At 35.3% G+C, this 16789-nt stretch overlaps 1 protein-coding gene across 3 annotated transcripts in view; it reads right to left on the reverse strand.

The window, feature by feature from the left end:
* ARFIP1 (ARF interacting protein 1) overlaps positions 1-16789 on the reverse strand; it is a gene marked incomplete at both ends in the record, with an annotated part of 64090 nt that overhangs the window by 26218 nt on the left and 21083 nt on the right. For 2 of the 3 annotated variants that reach the window (XM_084246179.1, XM_084246178.1), the window contains 4 exons: positions 446-667; positions 6655-6767; positions 8299-8394; positions 13946-14054. In XM_084246179.1, the coding sequence (XP_084102305.1) occupies positions 446-667; positions 6655-6767; positions 8299-8394; positions 13946-14054 (540 nt within the window). The remainder of the gene's footprint in view (positions 1-445; positions 668-6654; positions 6768-8298; positions 8395-13945; positions 14055-16789) is intronic. The other variant, XM_084246180.1, reaches the window with a different exon arrangement.

Raw genomic sequence — 16789 nt, forward strand, 5'->3', positions numbered from 1 at the left:
CTTTCCTGTATGTTCACAGAAACACACACAGAAAAATAATTTCATTGTAAAATTCATTATTTATATTAATAATTTCAGTAAAGGTATCATCACGAATACAGTTTGTTCAAGGCTTGGAAGAGACTAGGTGAGATATTTTACATTTTACTTTTTACTCATGCCCAACTGTACATAGCCACAATTCTCTCTAGGCTCAGACAGATTACTAACTCCTTTTCCTTTCCTTTAACAAACTGCCTTCTCCTGAAACCTCCAGCTGACATTGTCTCTATACTGACCATTACTTCGGCCTTCTCAAAAACTCTTGTATCTTCAAAAAAAAACACCTCAAAATTTCAATTTTTTAGGAGTTTAGCAATCAGAACTGTAATAAATAACCTCTTAGATACTTCTGTCACCAGCCTCCTCCCCCTCACTTTCCAATAGTTATTTAAAATAATCTTACATGGAGTTCTAGTGACTTCAAACTCAGGTCAGCGAAGGCATCTCCAAGTTGCCTTTGGGTATGCACCATCTGGAAAAGCTGGGTTGACAATGTCTGAGCCAGTCTTAGAATATTCTCATATTTTTTTTTGTTATCTCTTAATATATCAATCTGAGCTTCAAGTTCAAGGTCCACGGTTCTTGAGCCACGGCCTAGCTTCTCAGAGATAATTTGTCGAGTACACTGAAAGTGGAAAGAAAGTTGCATTTTGTTTAGGAAGAAAAAAATAAAACAGGATTCTAAAGTACAAATGCTGGAGCATGTGGTATATATGTTTTGGCTTCAAACAAATAAGTCTACCACATTAAGAACTGTCAGTCTCCTTAGAAGTTCATCTGGACTCACAAACAAACTTACCAGGTATGTCTAGTAACTATCACTAATCAGGGGAAGCTTTAGTGCTTATCTACCCAATTTATGTACTGCAGATGAGCTCTTTCCATTATCATTTTCAAGCTTACTGCACTTGGACAGATTATTTAAAACAAGAGAGGTATACTTGGCATTGATTAAAAATAATACTACACTATTAATATAGGAATTATAAGAACACCAAAATTCTACTACTCTCTTAATAGTTTCAAATGCTGCTGTATTCCTCTATCTTCCCCTGAAATAACTGTGTGTATGTGTGTAAGTAGATGAATGAAGAGAAGGAAGAAAGGGAAAAGAAGAAAGAAGAGGGGCTGGAAAGGGGATGAGAGAGATAAAGTGAAGGGAAATCAAGGAGGGGAAGCGTGGGGGAGAGAGGGGAAAGGAGAGGAAAGAGAGAGAGAGAGAGAGAGAAACAATATGAGATTGAGAGACTGAGATTGTTTGGCTAAAGATACTTGAAGTCTTCTTTTACTTTTGCCCAGGTAGATATAGTATTGTTATTCTATTCTGTCCCAGAAACAAGCATACAGGCACTTAAATTTTTTTTTAAGTACCTAACTTCAAAGTACATCGATGTAAACTTTCTTTTTTTAAAAAAAGATTTATTTATTTATGCATACAAGAGCTGGGGTACGGGCCAGAGGTGCGTGGGGGGAGGGAGGAGGTGGTGGTGAGAGGATTCACCAGAGACAGAGTGGGGAACATAACAGGTGGACTGAATAAAATACACTGCTGAGGGGAGCAGCAGGTGAGCCAGGAGAAGTCTGCTGCGCCACTTGGGTATCTCCCTGGCCCCCTGGGGATCGAACTCGTGCTGCAGAGGCTGCAGATTGCTTCACAGTGCTGTGTTTAACCCTTTGTGCCACCAGGGAGGCCCCACAGATGTAAACTTTCTTAATAATATTTGTTAGAAACAAAAAACTATAAGCAACTTCATCACCCAATAATACATTTTTTTAAGCTAACCATACAAGGCACTAACAGACTTCTCATCATTTTATTCTTTGAAAGTAGTAAATGCCATTTTCAAAATTTGAAAATTTGCTATTTTAATTATTTTCTCAAAGTTTGGTCACATAATTAAAATTTGGTGTGACATTTAAAATAGTACATGAAATAAAAGTTTAATTTCCTCTTCTTTCTTTTAATTTCACTAAATGTTACAAGACTACTATATGTAGTTTGATGGGTAGTCTAAACCCTCCCTTAAATATATAATCACAAATAGTATTTTTAAATTAAACATAAGGGATGGATGACAACTGGGGGGAAGAGGGACACAACGGATAGTTAGGAGGACTATGGGTACTTTGGTGGTGGGAGAGCTACAATGGCCATACTTGAAGGGAGAAATTCTTTGTCAAAATGTTAACAAAGAGTAAAACCATTATTTACATAATTAATAAAAATTATTAATCATTAATAATAAAAATTTAATTATTAATAATTAAAAATTAATCATCAATAATTAAAAATTAATAAAAAACAAACAAACATGAGCTACTCAATATCATAAACATTTTTTTTCCAACATTTTCTTATCTTGTGATGCTTCTGAGTCAATACACATAAATCTGTATTTAACCTCTTAATATATTACATGCTATTCATATAGTTTTCTGTAAGTTGAAAGAAATACACTGTTATGTTCTCTATTCTCATTAATCAAGAATCTTTAAGACTAAATAATTTTATTAAAGGCATTCTTTTTATTTTTAAGAAATTCTTAGGAAAGGATAGGAAAGGTAAGAGATCAAACTCACAGAAGGGTAATAAAATATTACTGTGGAAAATATAAACACTCCTAGAAGATAAAAATTCTATCAAAAGAAAAGTTTAAATTCTAGGTGTCATGATTTTAATGAGAAAAATATCAGCAAAAATATTTGAAATGGTAAGATGATAAGCTCATTCCAAATTTTCACCTGTATTTTCCCTTTTTCACCAGTATTTTCCTGTTTTTCCCACAGGAACCCAATATAATAGTCTGTGGAAATTCAAGAAGTCAGAATTGACTGAAGTTGTTTGGGAGACTGGGCAACATGAAAGAAATGGTTACTGCTATCTGAGTGGCCATTCCCCCCCACCCCGTCCCCCTGCCACACACAGAAATAATGGTTAGACAGTAGGAGTGAAGGTTAATGAGGAAAGATTTTTCTTTCCAGGAAGCTATGGCAGTAGTAAGAGTAAGGTGATATTTATTATAAGGTATATTAAGATTAATCTATACACTTAAAACAAGTTTGAAACTAATTTTAGAGTTTATATTCCAGTACAGACAACATTCTTAAGGAAAAACAAAAGTAATCTGGGAGTAAGAGCACTACAGATTAGCCTATGTGCAGCTTTGCAGATAAAGCAGTAGTGCAAAAAACAAGTTACCAATCGTTTCCCCATTCATTAGAGCAACTTTCTCACATAATCACTGACGAGCAGATTTTAATTTAAACTGCTTCCTAGTATACACTGAAATTAACATGCAAAACAGGAAATTGGTATATATTATAAAGGAAGTTTAAAATACAAGAGAATTAAGAATCTCAGTTCTCTACCCTTTTTCAAAGTCCCTGAGAATGCAGACAATTTACAAAGAGCTGCTGGTCTTATTCAATTTTCCACAGTTAAGAATTAAGAATTCATTTTAAAGATCACAGGACAAATGGAGCAAAGTTAAAGGAAGTAGCAAAAGTAAATTATTGTTCTATGTAATCCTCATCTTGGGGGAGGTAGATGAAATAAAATGATAATGTATGAAACACCATGAATCACCACCATACAAGTTCATGAATTTATATGATGATAGTTGCTGTATACTCTGAGTGTTTAACTACCGCCAAGAACTTTTTCTGTGATACCAAAAAATAGACATTTAAATACAAGGAAAAGTTAAAAGAAACAAATGACAGAGATTAAAAGAATTATTAAGTGTGAAGGATAGGACAGAAATATAAAAAGAAATATTAAACACTGAACTGGGGAAATAGGTCAACCAGTAAATGAGTAAGGTAATATGACAAGAAAAACAGGAATGGATGTTTAAATGATACTGGCTCAAAGACAACACAGATTAACTTGATAAGGGAGTGAATACTGATTGCAAATTCTCAAGTATTTTTTTTTTAAAGCATTTGAAAAGCTTTTGGAAAGATGCCAAACAGTCCTGAAGACTGAAACCAAATTTATTCCTAAAATAAATCAATACAAAAAAAAGTATGAATGTACTTCAATTCTACAAAAAAAAAATACAAAAACAAACATAAAAAGGAGATAAACCAGAGCTCATTATAACTATTTCCACAGATAAGATAAATAAGAAAATGAACAATTTTTGGATTCCGACATCTATAGAGAGAATCAGTCATAGCCAGAATTAAGCTACGCAACAGCTGAAAGGATAACAAGCATCAGTCCTAAGTAACAATATCAGAAATAAAACTTGGATTACACAGATGATGATGAATATCCACGGTTAGCTTACAATCTGGACTGAAAAGGTCAAAAAGCTACCATAAAGAGTTATGTAGACCCAATACTGTCAATAACTCTGAGCTTCTTTTATTTGAGACCTAGGTCAGCCCAGATACATTAGGTTACAAACCCCATAAAATCATGTAGGTTAGAACTTTTTTTTCTTTTGACTTAGACTGAATTATCCAATTTAAGCTCTGATGAAAAAAGTTATCAGTTAAAGCAAAGAGATTACTCTGGGAAGAAAGACAGCTCCTTCACATATTATTGGGCCATGTGTACAAACAACACTTCAGAGTCCAGTCATGTTCATTAACACACACTTTAAGAAATATGTGTAATATATATTAAGAAATATGTGTTGGGCCTCCCCTGGTGGTGCAGCGGTTGAGCGCTGGGTTGCGAGGCTGCCCACGCGCCAGTTTGATCCCCGGCCACCAGCGAGGGTCCCACCAAAAAAAAAAAAAAATGTGTTATACATATTAAGAAATATGTGATATACTTTTCAAAAATGTGATGTTAATATGAGGATAAACATGAAGTCTTAAAAATTCAACTGAGATTATTTAGAGATGAGAAACGAAAGAAAAGGAGTAGATCAGAAAATACAAATATAGGGTAAAAAATATAAGAAACATGGAAAATGTGAACTAAACAACATGAGAGGAAGGTTCACATTGAGAGAAGTTTAAATGTAATTGCTAGGATTTGGTTTAGAATTAAGATCTATATTAGTTAGGTTCAAAATGTAAACATATAGAATATTAGTGAGAAGCAAATTTCATGAATAAATGAACAAAGACATAGCTGAATAAATAATAAACAAATGAAAGATAAGCAAGTGAATGGTAACGAAAGATAAGCAAGTGAAATGACAGGAAACATGAAGGGGAATCCCAGTTTAGACAAGCAGAGCCTCATGAACAAAGTTACAAAGGTGAGAGAAAGCAAGGTTTATTTAGGAACTGTCTGGGTATTTTGGTATGGATCACTGGCTCCAGAGGTGGAAAAGAACAGTTGGAATGATGAGGTCAGATTCACACCATTTATATGGGAAGTGAATAAAGGATTTTAAACAAGAGTGACCACATTAGGCAGAGCAGAATGCATAGTGCAAGAGAGTTTGTTAAAAAGCTATTACACTACCGTGTGAGAGAAATAAATATAAAGTGGCTATGAAGGCTGGGCCAGAGAAAAGGCATAAAGGCAGAGTATTAAAGAAGCAGAATCCATTTAATAACTGGCTGGATATGTGGAATCAGTGAGAAGGTAGATTAGAAATTTGAATATTTGTGTAAACTGCAGTGATAGGAGGGAATCCAAAGGAAAGAACAATATATGGAATGAAAGAACCCTTATCCAGAGTGCAATGATGAAACAGAATATCCTGAAGAGAACGGTTTGGGCGGGATCACATTCTGATGACATCAGCATTTCTCAGACACTACACTTACACAAGCTAAATTTCTGAAAAGCTAGCGAGAATGTTTCAGGGCACTTTTACCATCTTAAGAAAACCTGTATTTTTGTAGTGGATTCCAAATATTTATAAAGTACTAACCAAAAGAATAAATCCACTTCTGTATTATTTTTGAGAAAACATACGAAAGACATACATGCACTATATAAAAATGTGACAGCTCCTAATTAACAAACCACTAGACCCAAGCAAAATGAGGAATACGCCAACCTGAGCTGCTAGGGCTTTTATCCATTTAACTATTCCACAAATTCTGTCATGTCGTTCTTAGGATTTAAAGGTACTAAATGGATTTGGGGCTTGAGCTATTTGCAAAATGCATCAAACAGAGATTAATTTATTTGTTTTACAGAGGGCATAAGAAAAATAAATACCAATTACTCTGAAGCAATGTGCTTAAAAATGTTAATAAACTTTTGAAATCCAACATTTGCAATCTGGTGCTGTCTATAGTTAATGCTTAGTTATTACAGGAAGATCAGAAATTTCCACTCTAGAAACCAAACACACCCCTTCTGACATTTAGTTGCTATAAAAATGTCAAAAAGAGGGAGGGGGTACAAAATATCGATAGCCATTCTACGGCATTTATTTCAAGGAAATATATCAATAGTTCAACTGAGTGTTCTCTATCAATTAAAATGCATTTTATAGTTTTCTTATACTCTTGCTACTGTTTCAACTACATTTAAGCTACAATAAAACAAAATACTTCATTTTTTATTTCTATTTTGTTTAGATGGCATCATTCTCTCCTATATATTCATATAATTACAATATAATAATTTGAATAACATAAGAATGAAAACTGTTAGAGCCAGTTAGGGCGGAAATGTAAATTACAAACCTTGTAGGTGTTTAGACTCCATTTTCTAACAAGTTCTAACTTTTCCATTGCAGGATTTTTAATTTCATCTGCTAGAATAACTGGTCCACTTTTTGTCTGTGTTTTCTGGCCACCTGCGTGATCATAACAAAAGTTAAAAACACAAACCAGATCAAGACAAGTAGGGAAAGAAAACAAAACTGGATGTTCTTCAAATTGAACAACTTATGCATTTCAAAACTAAGAACGTTCCAAAAAGTGAAGGACTACAGCTTCCTAGGATTACTGAGGATAATTTCTTAATAAAAATTATTTCTGTCAATTAGACACAATGCCCTGTGGTTTGTCTCCTTTGGTCTTAAAGAAAAAGATGCTGAATTCTGCTTTCTTTTCTATATGTTATTTACTTCAAGAGAAAAAAATTTCCACAACTAATCTTATAACCTAATGATCCTAAAAATACTGCCAGTAAAAATCTGGCACCCTCAGTGGTCTTCTATCACTGTGCTACAAGGCATGAAGTAACAACAGCATACTAACTATTATTTTGTGGGATTTAGCGCTATAATTCAAATTTCAATAGTCATTAAAAATGCTACCACCAGTATGAAGGGCTGGGTTAAAATAAGACCTATATACCCTTTCTTCTAAAGGGACCCCCTAAATCCATAATTAATAAAGGCAGTTCAAAGTCCCGACAACGCATTGCTCCAACAACCATGAAATTATAACATAAAAGCTATATGGTTCCTACAGTACAGTGTTTTTCATAAAGGTATTTATATACTAGTGAGTTAGGGTAAAAACTTTATAATTTTTTTTTAAAAAGATTATTTATGCATACAAGAACTGGTAAGGAGAAAAGAGAAAGGGTTTTAAAACAGTTTTTAAAGCTAGGCTCAGGAAAAAAAATCTTCTCTCACTTACTCTTATAACCAGACCAAACTTTATTATAGTTCACACAATCTAAGATTGAGAATGGTGTACAAAAATCAAACACACTTAACTATTTACAAAATTTTCATAGAAACAAAATACAAAGTATATTTCATATAAGAAGATATCTGGAATTCAATTATTTTCCTGCCATTATATTTAAGTGAGCAATATTTAGGTGTAGAGAAATTCAATGCACAGAAATTGATTTTTTCCCAAGTAGCTTGCATTGGACATAAATGGTAAATAATATTTTGTTACAATCTGCAAACTACTTATTAGGTGAGACTGAAAATAGAAAGACACAACCTTTTCCAAGTGGCCCATTCCAAATAATGAACCACCTAAGTTACTCAAGGTTCCATTTTTGTTTAACTGAAGACAGAGGGGAGAGCAGCAAAGCTGAGAGTTTAGGATGAAATAAGGGAACTTGCCTTTTTTCAGGGCAAAGAGAGGATGCTTTAAAATGTCTGAAATTTTACAATGTTTTTTAACCTTTGTGAATTAAATTACAGGTTTAAGATAAAGCCTAATAACTCTGAAAAGCCAGAAAAACAGGCATGGCTAGAAAGATTATTTCTCTTATTGTTAAAAAAAAAAAAAAAGCAGCCACCAAAAAAGCCAGAAACACACACCTAAGAATATAAGGCAAGCGATTATGAAACTGAGTGAATTAGTTTAGCTTCAGTAGTAGCAAGAAGGGCTTTATCCAACCAGTGCAGTGAATACCTGCAGGAACAATTAAATCACTTCCTTGTTGAGCCAGTCGGCTAGCTGCAACCCTGCTAGGAGACATAACAGATGGCAATGGTGGTGCTGGGGAACCTGAAAAGGGTAAATATTTAACTGTGAAATCCTTTTTTCTTCCTTCACATATTGTATGTTTTAAATATAGATTTGCTAAAATAAATAAATAAAGATTTGCTGATATTTCCTTTAAATTATTCAAAAAACTAGGATTTAAAATTGGAATTAAAATATTTGCTTTTTTGTAGGAAATTACTAATAAAAGGTGGATGTAACCAGGTTGGGTTTTCATTAAACTATTAAAAGCAAACAAAACACGTAACTGTAAAAAAGAAACTTGGCAAGACCACAGCTAAAGAGGAGTTTACCTGGACGCTGTTATTACCAAATCAATTAATAGACTGTGATTAAAGTCTCAGAGTTGAATGATTTAAAGCTTAAATATTTCATAACTTGCTATGCTTACAAAGGAAAGCTCTTCAAGTAAAAACCCTAAGGCATGTATTATAGAAATGTGAATGAATCCATAGTCTCCTCAGGAACCGCAGCCCCAAATCATAAATGGAATATCACAAGGTATGTATCACTGCTATTCTCAGACATCAGTTATGCCACCTGGGAGCTCATTAGAAATGCAAAATCTCAGGCCCTGTCCCAAACACACTGAGCCAAAACCTGCATTTTCACTAGAACTTTGGCTGATCCGCCTATATCCTGAAGTTTCAGAAGCACTGATACAAAGTGTTATTCTGATTGAGCATGACAATCACTTCTGGCGCTGTAAATGTATCTGGAACAATCTACAAGATCTACTGATCATCAGAGAGACAGGAATCTGTAGTTTTTTTTCTTTTTTTAACAATTTAACCTGTTATAATTCTGTCTTTCTCTAACAAATAAAAACCATATATTTATTGGGCCTCCCTGGTGGCGCAGCAGTTGAGCGCTGGGCTGCGAAGCTGCCCGCAGCCTCTGCAGTGAGGCTACAGTGCAGCCTCTGCAGTGCGGCCACCGGGAGAGGGTCCCACATGGCACGCAGACCTCTCCTGCTGCGTCCGCTGCTCCCCTCAGCAGTGTACCTCGGTCCTTCTGCCTGTTCTGCTCCCCGCTCTGGCTCTGATGAATTCTCTCACCCTCCCACGCTTCTGACTGTACCCAGTGCTTGTGTAAATAAAGAAATCTTTAAAAAAAAAAACAAACCAACCATATATATTTAAGGTATACATAATGTTTTGCTACATGTACACACTATGAAATGATCACCACAACCAAGCTAACATGCCCATCACTCAGTCACCTTTGTGTGTGTGGTTAGAACATTTGAGATCGGGCCTCCCCGGTGGCGCAGCAGGTTGAGTGCGGTGCTGTGAAGCTGTCCGCAGACTGCAGCGCGGGTTCGATTCCCAGCAAGCCAGGGAGAAACTCACGTGGCAAGGCAGACCTCTCCTGTTTCACCCGCTGCTCCCCTCAGCAGTGTATTTCAGTCGTCTGCCTGTTCTGCTCCCCACTCTGTCTCTAGTGAATCCTCTCACCCTCCCACGCCTCTGGCCTGTACCCCAGCTCTTGTATAAGAATAAATAAATCTTTAAAAAATAAAAAAAGAACATTTGAGATCTATTTTCTTAGCAAAATCATAAATCAATTATCACAAATTTTAAGTACTCAGTACCTTATTATTAAATTCAGTCACCATGCTGTACATTAGGCATCTATCATTTTTCAAAAGCCACTCAGAAGATTCCCAAATACAACTAAGTTTGAGAAGCAAAGGAAAGAATAGTTTTAAAATGAAACACAACTGAGTCTTAAATTCTAACTCTGGATTTGAAATTCAGTTCCATTTGTCACATCATAATAGGAACACCCTGGCAAATTACTTAACATCTCTTAGTCTTAGTTATCTACAAAGTAAGAAAGTGACTACTCAACACTTTGCTAATGTCCAGCATCAAAACAAAGAAAACTGTACAGTTTCAATTGCTTTTTTAATTTGAAATTCTAAAGGCTGTGCATATCCAGGGGAGTGATAGTTAAGAAAAAATTGAAAAAAAGTATTGGTCCTTCCATATTTGGTTGAGAATATTTTAATAACTGCAAGACTCAGTTACACTCTTCCCCACTCCTCTAATAATACATAATATATCAAGCTATAATTAAAAACATTTAATAGTATAGAATCAACATTAATTTTATTTACTTACAATTAGTAAAAATTGGGCTTGTCCCAGACATAGTTCTGATGCAGCCAGTTCTATTGATATGAAAACCTTAGTTTGGAGTATATCTCATTTTAAAATCCAAACATGCATAAGATCTAAATAGGCTGGTACTACCTTTCGAAGTGACAGAGTCTTGTCTCTTTAAATATTTTGACCACAAAATTTAACACTGGAAGGGAAGCTGGAAATTAACAAGTCTAACATTAAATCATGGAATGAGGCCCAGTGAGATTAAAACAGCTTATTAGAGACTCTCCATAATATGTCCATATTCTGAATTTATACCATAATATCTCCAATATGAAATTCAATATAGAAAAACACTAATTCATAAGTTACTTGTTGAGTTGCAATGCATTTTAATAGCTTATATAGTCTACTCATCATTTTAAACAAAGACTTGTCTATCTCTACCATCCAAGGCACAAGTGTTTCTATTATAAAGAAGTATTCAACAAGAGACAACTACTGCAGTTCCCTTTCTTGATAATCCTAGGAACACAGCCCTGTTGTTCTGGTTATTACTGTTTATTAATCTTGCATAAGAAATAATGCCATGACACAACATGAGATGTGCATAATGTATGTAACAACAGACTAAAGTAGCAAATGAAGCAGTATTGAGCTCACTAGGTAATTCAATTTTTTGGCTTTACCTTCAAGGGTAATTATCACTTGTCTATATCTTTAACATTCTAACCTTCTAAACCACTCATACTAAATTAAATACAGAAATCACTCACTAATACCAAATAAAATAAAAATAGTTCTTAAAAACCTAGGATCTGTGCTAACTGACTATATTTAGAGAATGAGTTCTGCTTCATCTCAACCACAGAAATCTAGGAATATGAATAAATGAATACAATGACAGAAACCCGTTACAACAGGTCATGTACCAAGTACACTTGACTCTTATGAATTATGATTTATTCATGATTTCCACTACTAATTTGGCAACATATATGTTAGGCAGATTCCAGTATTTGTTGTTGTGAGGCTAAATTTAAGTGTAATTTTTTCTAAATTTACTCCAGAGATGGGAGTAAATGATTAATACTCTCCTTGAAGTAACTGTTCAAGTAAAAGAGTCACTATTCAGTTATCTTAGAATTCTTCCAGAGAGCTAATAAAGCCCAAACTCCTTCAGAATCTTTTATAAGACTTATTTCCTAAGTTTTAAAATTTTTTTCTCAGGTCCTTTCCAACTGATCTAGAGAAGACGTCTTAAAACAAGGGCACTTAAAATACCTGTAACTTACCAATAAATGCTTAAATAATCTGAGTAGGGCAGAATGATTATCTTTTTAATATACAGATCAACAATGCAGTTGGCATTAAAAAAATGTTTTAAAGTCAGTTTGCCCCCTTCCGCTCTGGTAATCACAGCTATAGGGAGGAGGGCAGAAAAGGTAACAGGGTAAGCGCCTGGTGTGGATGGAAACCAGACTTTCAGTGGGGATCAAAAGGTAATATATACAACAGATGTCAAAATACAATGTTGTGCATCTGAAACTTACATAATGTTAGAAACCAATGTTACTTGAATAACAAAAGTAATAGTTCAGAGACATAAATTACTGCCATTATCATGAGACAAGTTTTCATTCCAATTTGAAGAATTACGCTGTATCTATAAGCAAGTGTGATACAGCAGCATCTTCAAGCTCATGCACGGCAGCTTATAATGATCAGTTATTGTATAATACTATTTCACTTAAGACTAAACCAAATGTCAAACCAAACTAAACTTAAAATATCTTAAAAGAATATCTTTTATTACATGTTGATGTTTAAATTTGGAAACTGGTAATGAATGAAAATGCTGTCACATTTTACAAAGTTCTATCCTCAAGCACTCTTTTGGCACTGAGCCAACCCTTTCAAATTCAAAATTATTCCCTAGATAAGACTGTCACAATGCTACACAATGACTACTGAGATAATGACACTGATGCTTGCTTTCTAGAGCTTTGTTTTTCTGAACATCAGAATAAAAGGGAGATAAATGATGTCACTAGACAGTCCATTTTACAGCCTAGAGTAGAGGATGTTAATCTGGATTGTCCTAAATGCCTGTTTCCAGGACCCATTTAGTAAAGAATATATTTCAAAATATAAGTTGTTGTTGAATCAAGTATTGACCTTTGGTGCAATAAAAATACAAAACACAATTATCTGCAAGCGGGCTAAGGACTGCAAAGGCATGGAAATATTTTTTTTTCATTTTGCAAAATAATGCAGTATTAAAAGTAATACACTTCCTGGAATATCAACTATAGCTACTACTTTAACTACAGTTGTTAAAAACCAGCCCCTTTTACACCCAAATGTCTACATAGCTCTACTTTTGTTAACTAATGTGAAAATGAAAAAAACTTTAGACATGTACATTATACATGTTATATACAAAACTGAACATAACAGGACTCACTACTTACTCTTAAAAAGAGCAGCTTATAAAATTGACTCTTGTTTTACTATGCCTAATCTATTTTTTTAAAAAGATCTACTTATTTATGCATACAAGACCTGGGGTACAGGCCAGAGGTGTGGGGGGTGAGAGGATTCACCAGGCAGAGTGGGGAGCAGAACAGTCGTATCTACACTGAGGGGAGCAGCGGGCAAGATAGGAGAGGTCTGCTGCTCCATGTAGGTCACCACCCTGGCTAGCCCCATCCAACTCGTGCTGCAGTAGCTGCAGGTAGCTTGATAGTGGTGATGCTTAACCCCTTGCGCCATCAGGGAGTCCCCTGCCTAAACCATTTTACACCAAGCTGCTTACCTTCTGGGGGACGGGGGGGGGGGGGGGGGAATTATTAAACATGCCCTTTGTTACTGCCCTGGGAAAAGGCTCTTGGAAGTTTATGTTGAGAACCCCCCATTTTGCCTCAAGTATCCTTTGTCTTTGCTAAACTGTGCATGGCATACTTTTGCTGTAATAAATTATAGCTGGGAATATGACTATATACTAAGTCCTGAGAGTCCTCTTAGCAAATCTGAGAGTGGGCTATTAAGCCTCCGTCCTGTTTACCACAATTAGTAGGAAAAGTTTTCTTTTCCAAATTTTTTTGAAATGTATACTTATACTATCAATTTTGACTTACAGCCATAGGTTTTGTGGTTACAAACTAAAATAATCTAAACCTGCATTTTAATGTATATTTTTTAGTTTTTACTTCAGTATTTTAAAGTCAATTATTAAATAATAACTAGTGAAATTTTGCTTATTGATCTATTTATGTAACGAAGACTTAAATAATTTGCAAATTATTTAAATTGAAGAGAAAAAGGATTAAATTTATAATAGTGTTTTCTCACAGGATAAGGGGCTTAATTTTTATGCTTCATTAATAAAGGTAGCATTTTTACTTTACACGAGCCATCTTTAAAAACATATGGGCTCTTACCTTGAAATGCTCCTCCTTCAATAACCCCCTCTTTGGTACTGTCAAAACCATGAGATGTAATTTGGGTTTCAGAGAGACCAAGTCCAGCTGGTAATGAACGCTTCAAATCCTAAGTGACATTTAAGTAAAAGAGAAAGTTTCTGTAAAAAAAACTCATACCATGTAACAGTTCAGCATAATTGTATCCTTTTAATCACATCCCAAACTATTTTTTCTCTATTATGTAGTATTCCCCATACTGTCAAAACATTCTGTAATGTTATATTATCAACGGCAAACTCAGCAACATTTGCTAGTAAAAGGTCCAGTATATATCAAATACAAAATACATTCATTATTCTAGAGCAAAACTGGAGGCAGATATTAAGAAATTCTATTTTCGAATTCTATTGATACACCTGGAAAATCATTTTAAAAAACAAAATTAAGATGACAAAAAACCACGTCTATTAAAAAACTCAGAAAATATATTCATGATAAGCCTGGTCAGCATAAATAAAATCATTCATTTGCTATATTAATTTTCCTTTGATTTTGAAGTTAGCTAGTTTAAGAGGGATTCTCTGACTTCAATTAGGGTGAAGTAAAAGAAATTCTTAATATTTATTTAGACTTATGCTAAACATGATATTAGTGAACCTAACTGCAAATTAGCTGGTAATTGAGACTTAACCATGGTAAATACCAAACACTGAGTATTATAGTTAAAAAAGAAAGCCAAGAAACAGATTTCTAATGAACAGTTTCTTTCCCTTGGCTTGCATATGAGGTATTACCCAATTTTCATAAGTAGTGTCTATAAATGGATTTTGTTGGCTTTTCATAATAATGCCGAGTTCATGATATAGTAAAGATATCTTTAATTCCATTCTTAATACTCCACCTACCACATATAATGCATAACTGTATTTCCAAAACTGACAACAGTTTGAGTTCTCCAATTTGCAAAGTCAAAACTTAACAGACATAGGGCCTCCCCTGGTGGCACAGCAGTTGAGAGCTGGGTTACGAAGCTGCCCGCAGCCTCTGCAGCACCGATTGGATCCCTGGCCACCAGCAAGGGTCCCACTTGGTGCGCAGACCTCTCCTGACATGCGCACTGCTCCCCTCAGCAGTGTATTTCGTCAGTCAGTCTGTTCTGTTCCCCACTCTGGTGAATTCTCTCACCCTCCCGCGCTTCTCTGACTGTACCCAGTGCTTGTATAAATAAATAAATCTTTAAAAAAAAAAAAAACTTAACAGACATAAATGGTAGTTCTTGTTACACTTTCAACTCCTAGCCTCAGAACACTCTTGGCTTTGGCTTTCTTCTTATGCCAGCTTATGTGTTTCACTGTCTCTTCTGCTGATATCTCCTCCAAATCCTGGAGTCCCCAAAGGTTCGGTCAGAGGATTTTCTCTTCTGTACTCATTTCTTGGGTGATCTTATTCAAGTCTTAAAAATTATTTATACATTGACAATGCTCAATTTTGACTATCACACTCAGATATTGTCAGGCACCTCAAACTTAGTATGTCCAACAGGAATTGATTATACAGGAAATCTTCATCCCGCAATAGACAAAACAAAATAATGCCACCATATTTTCTCTGCTTTCAGTTAATGGCATCACTACCACCAAAATATTACCTAAAAATTTGACTCTTCTTTTTCTCTCATACCCACATCTAAACCAAAAGCAGATCCTATCAGATCTATCCTCAAAATACATCCAGGATCGGGCCTCCCCGATGGCACAGCGGGTTGATCGCAGCGCTGTGAAGCTGTCCGCAGCCTCTGCAGCATAGGTTCGATTCCTGGACAGCTGGGAGATAGCCACATGGTGCAGCAGACCTCTCCTTTCTAGCCCGCTGCTCCTCTCAGCAGAGCTTTCAGTCTGTCTGCCTGTTGTGCTCCCTGCTCTTTCTGTGCTGAATCCTCTCACCCTCCCACGCCTCTGACCTATACCCCAGCTCTTGTATAATTTTTTTTTTTTAAAAAAGTACATCCAGGATCAAATTAATTATCATCCCTTGTCCTCCTCCAGTACCACCATGGTCTAGGCCAGCATCACCTGGATTATTCCAAGACCCGCCCCAACTGGCATCAGTACTTCAATCCATGACACACACCTCTAATTCTACACGTCAACCAGTTATCCCCTATACAAAACCCTCCAGTGGCTCGAAGTCAAATTCAGACTATTTAATATTCTTAAGGAATTTTATACTTTGATTCATCTACTGGCCTCAGTATTACAGCCATACAGTTTCTTTTTTTTTTTTTTTCCCCCCATGCAGTTTCTTCAAAAACAATAAAACTACATCTGTTTCAGGGCCTTTGAACTTTTATTCCTTCTTCCTGGAATGCTCTCCTACCAGAAATCCACAGAACTTGCTCCTTCAGCCACACAAGTTTTCTCCCAACACTGTATGAAGTAGCAATCCCTGCAACCTCTACACCAGAACTCCCTTCTCTGCTTACCCTGTTTTATTGTTCTCATGGCAGTTATGAAATAATGTGTATATTTGCTTATTTTTGTCTCTCCTCACTCTGCTATATTTTCATGAGAGCAGGGATATTGCCTACTTTGTTTATTGTTATATCCTTAAATAGTAACTGAGTTGTAGTACATATTCAGCAAGTATGTATTGAATAAATAAATTTGTTGAATGCACTAAAGGACTTATGACTCAACAATATATATAGATTAATATAGATTAAGAAGCTGCCATTGGTTTACTTTTAAATTAATTTTATGAGCATTTGCTTACTCTTACTATATGTTAGGCTTTCTGAGCCAAGATAAGGTACAGTCCGAGCCTCACTGGAGAGACAAGATATGCAAACATTAACATAAAAGT

This window comes from Talpa europaea (genome assembly GCF_964194135.1).
Source record: "Talpa europaea genome assembly, chromosome: 10".
NCBI lineage: Eukaryota > Metazoa > Chordata > Mammalia > Eulipotyphla > Talpidae > Talpa > Talpa europaea.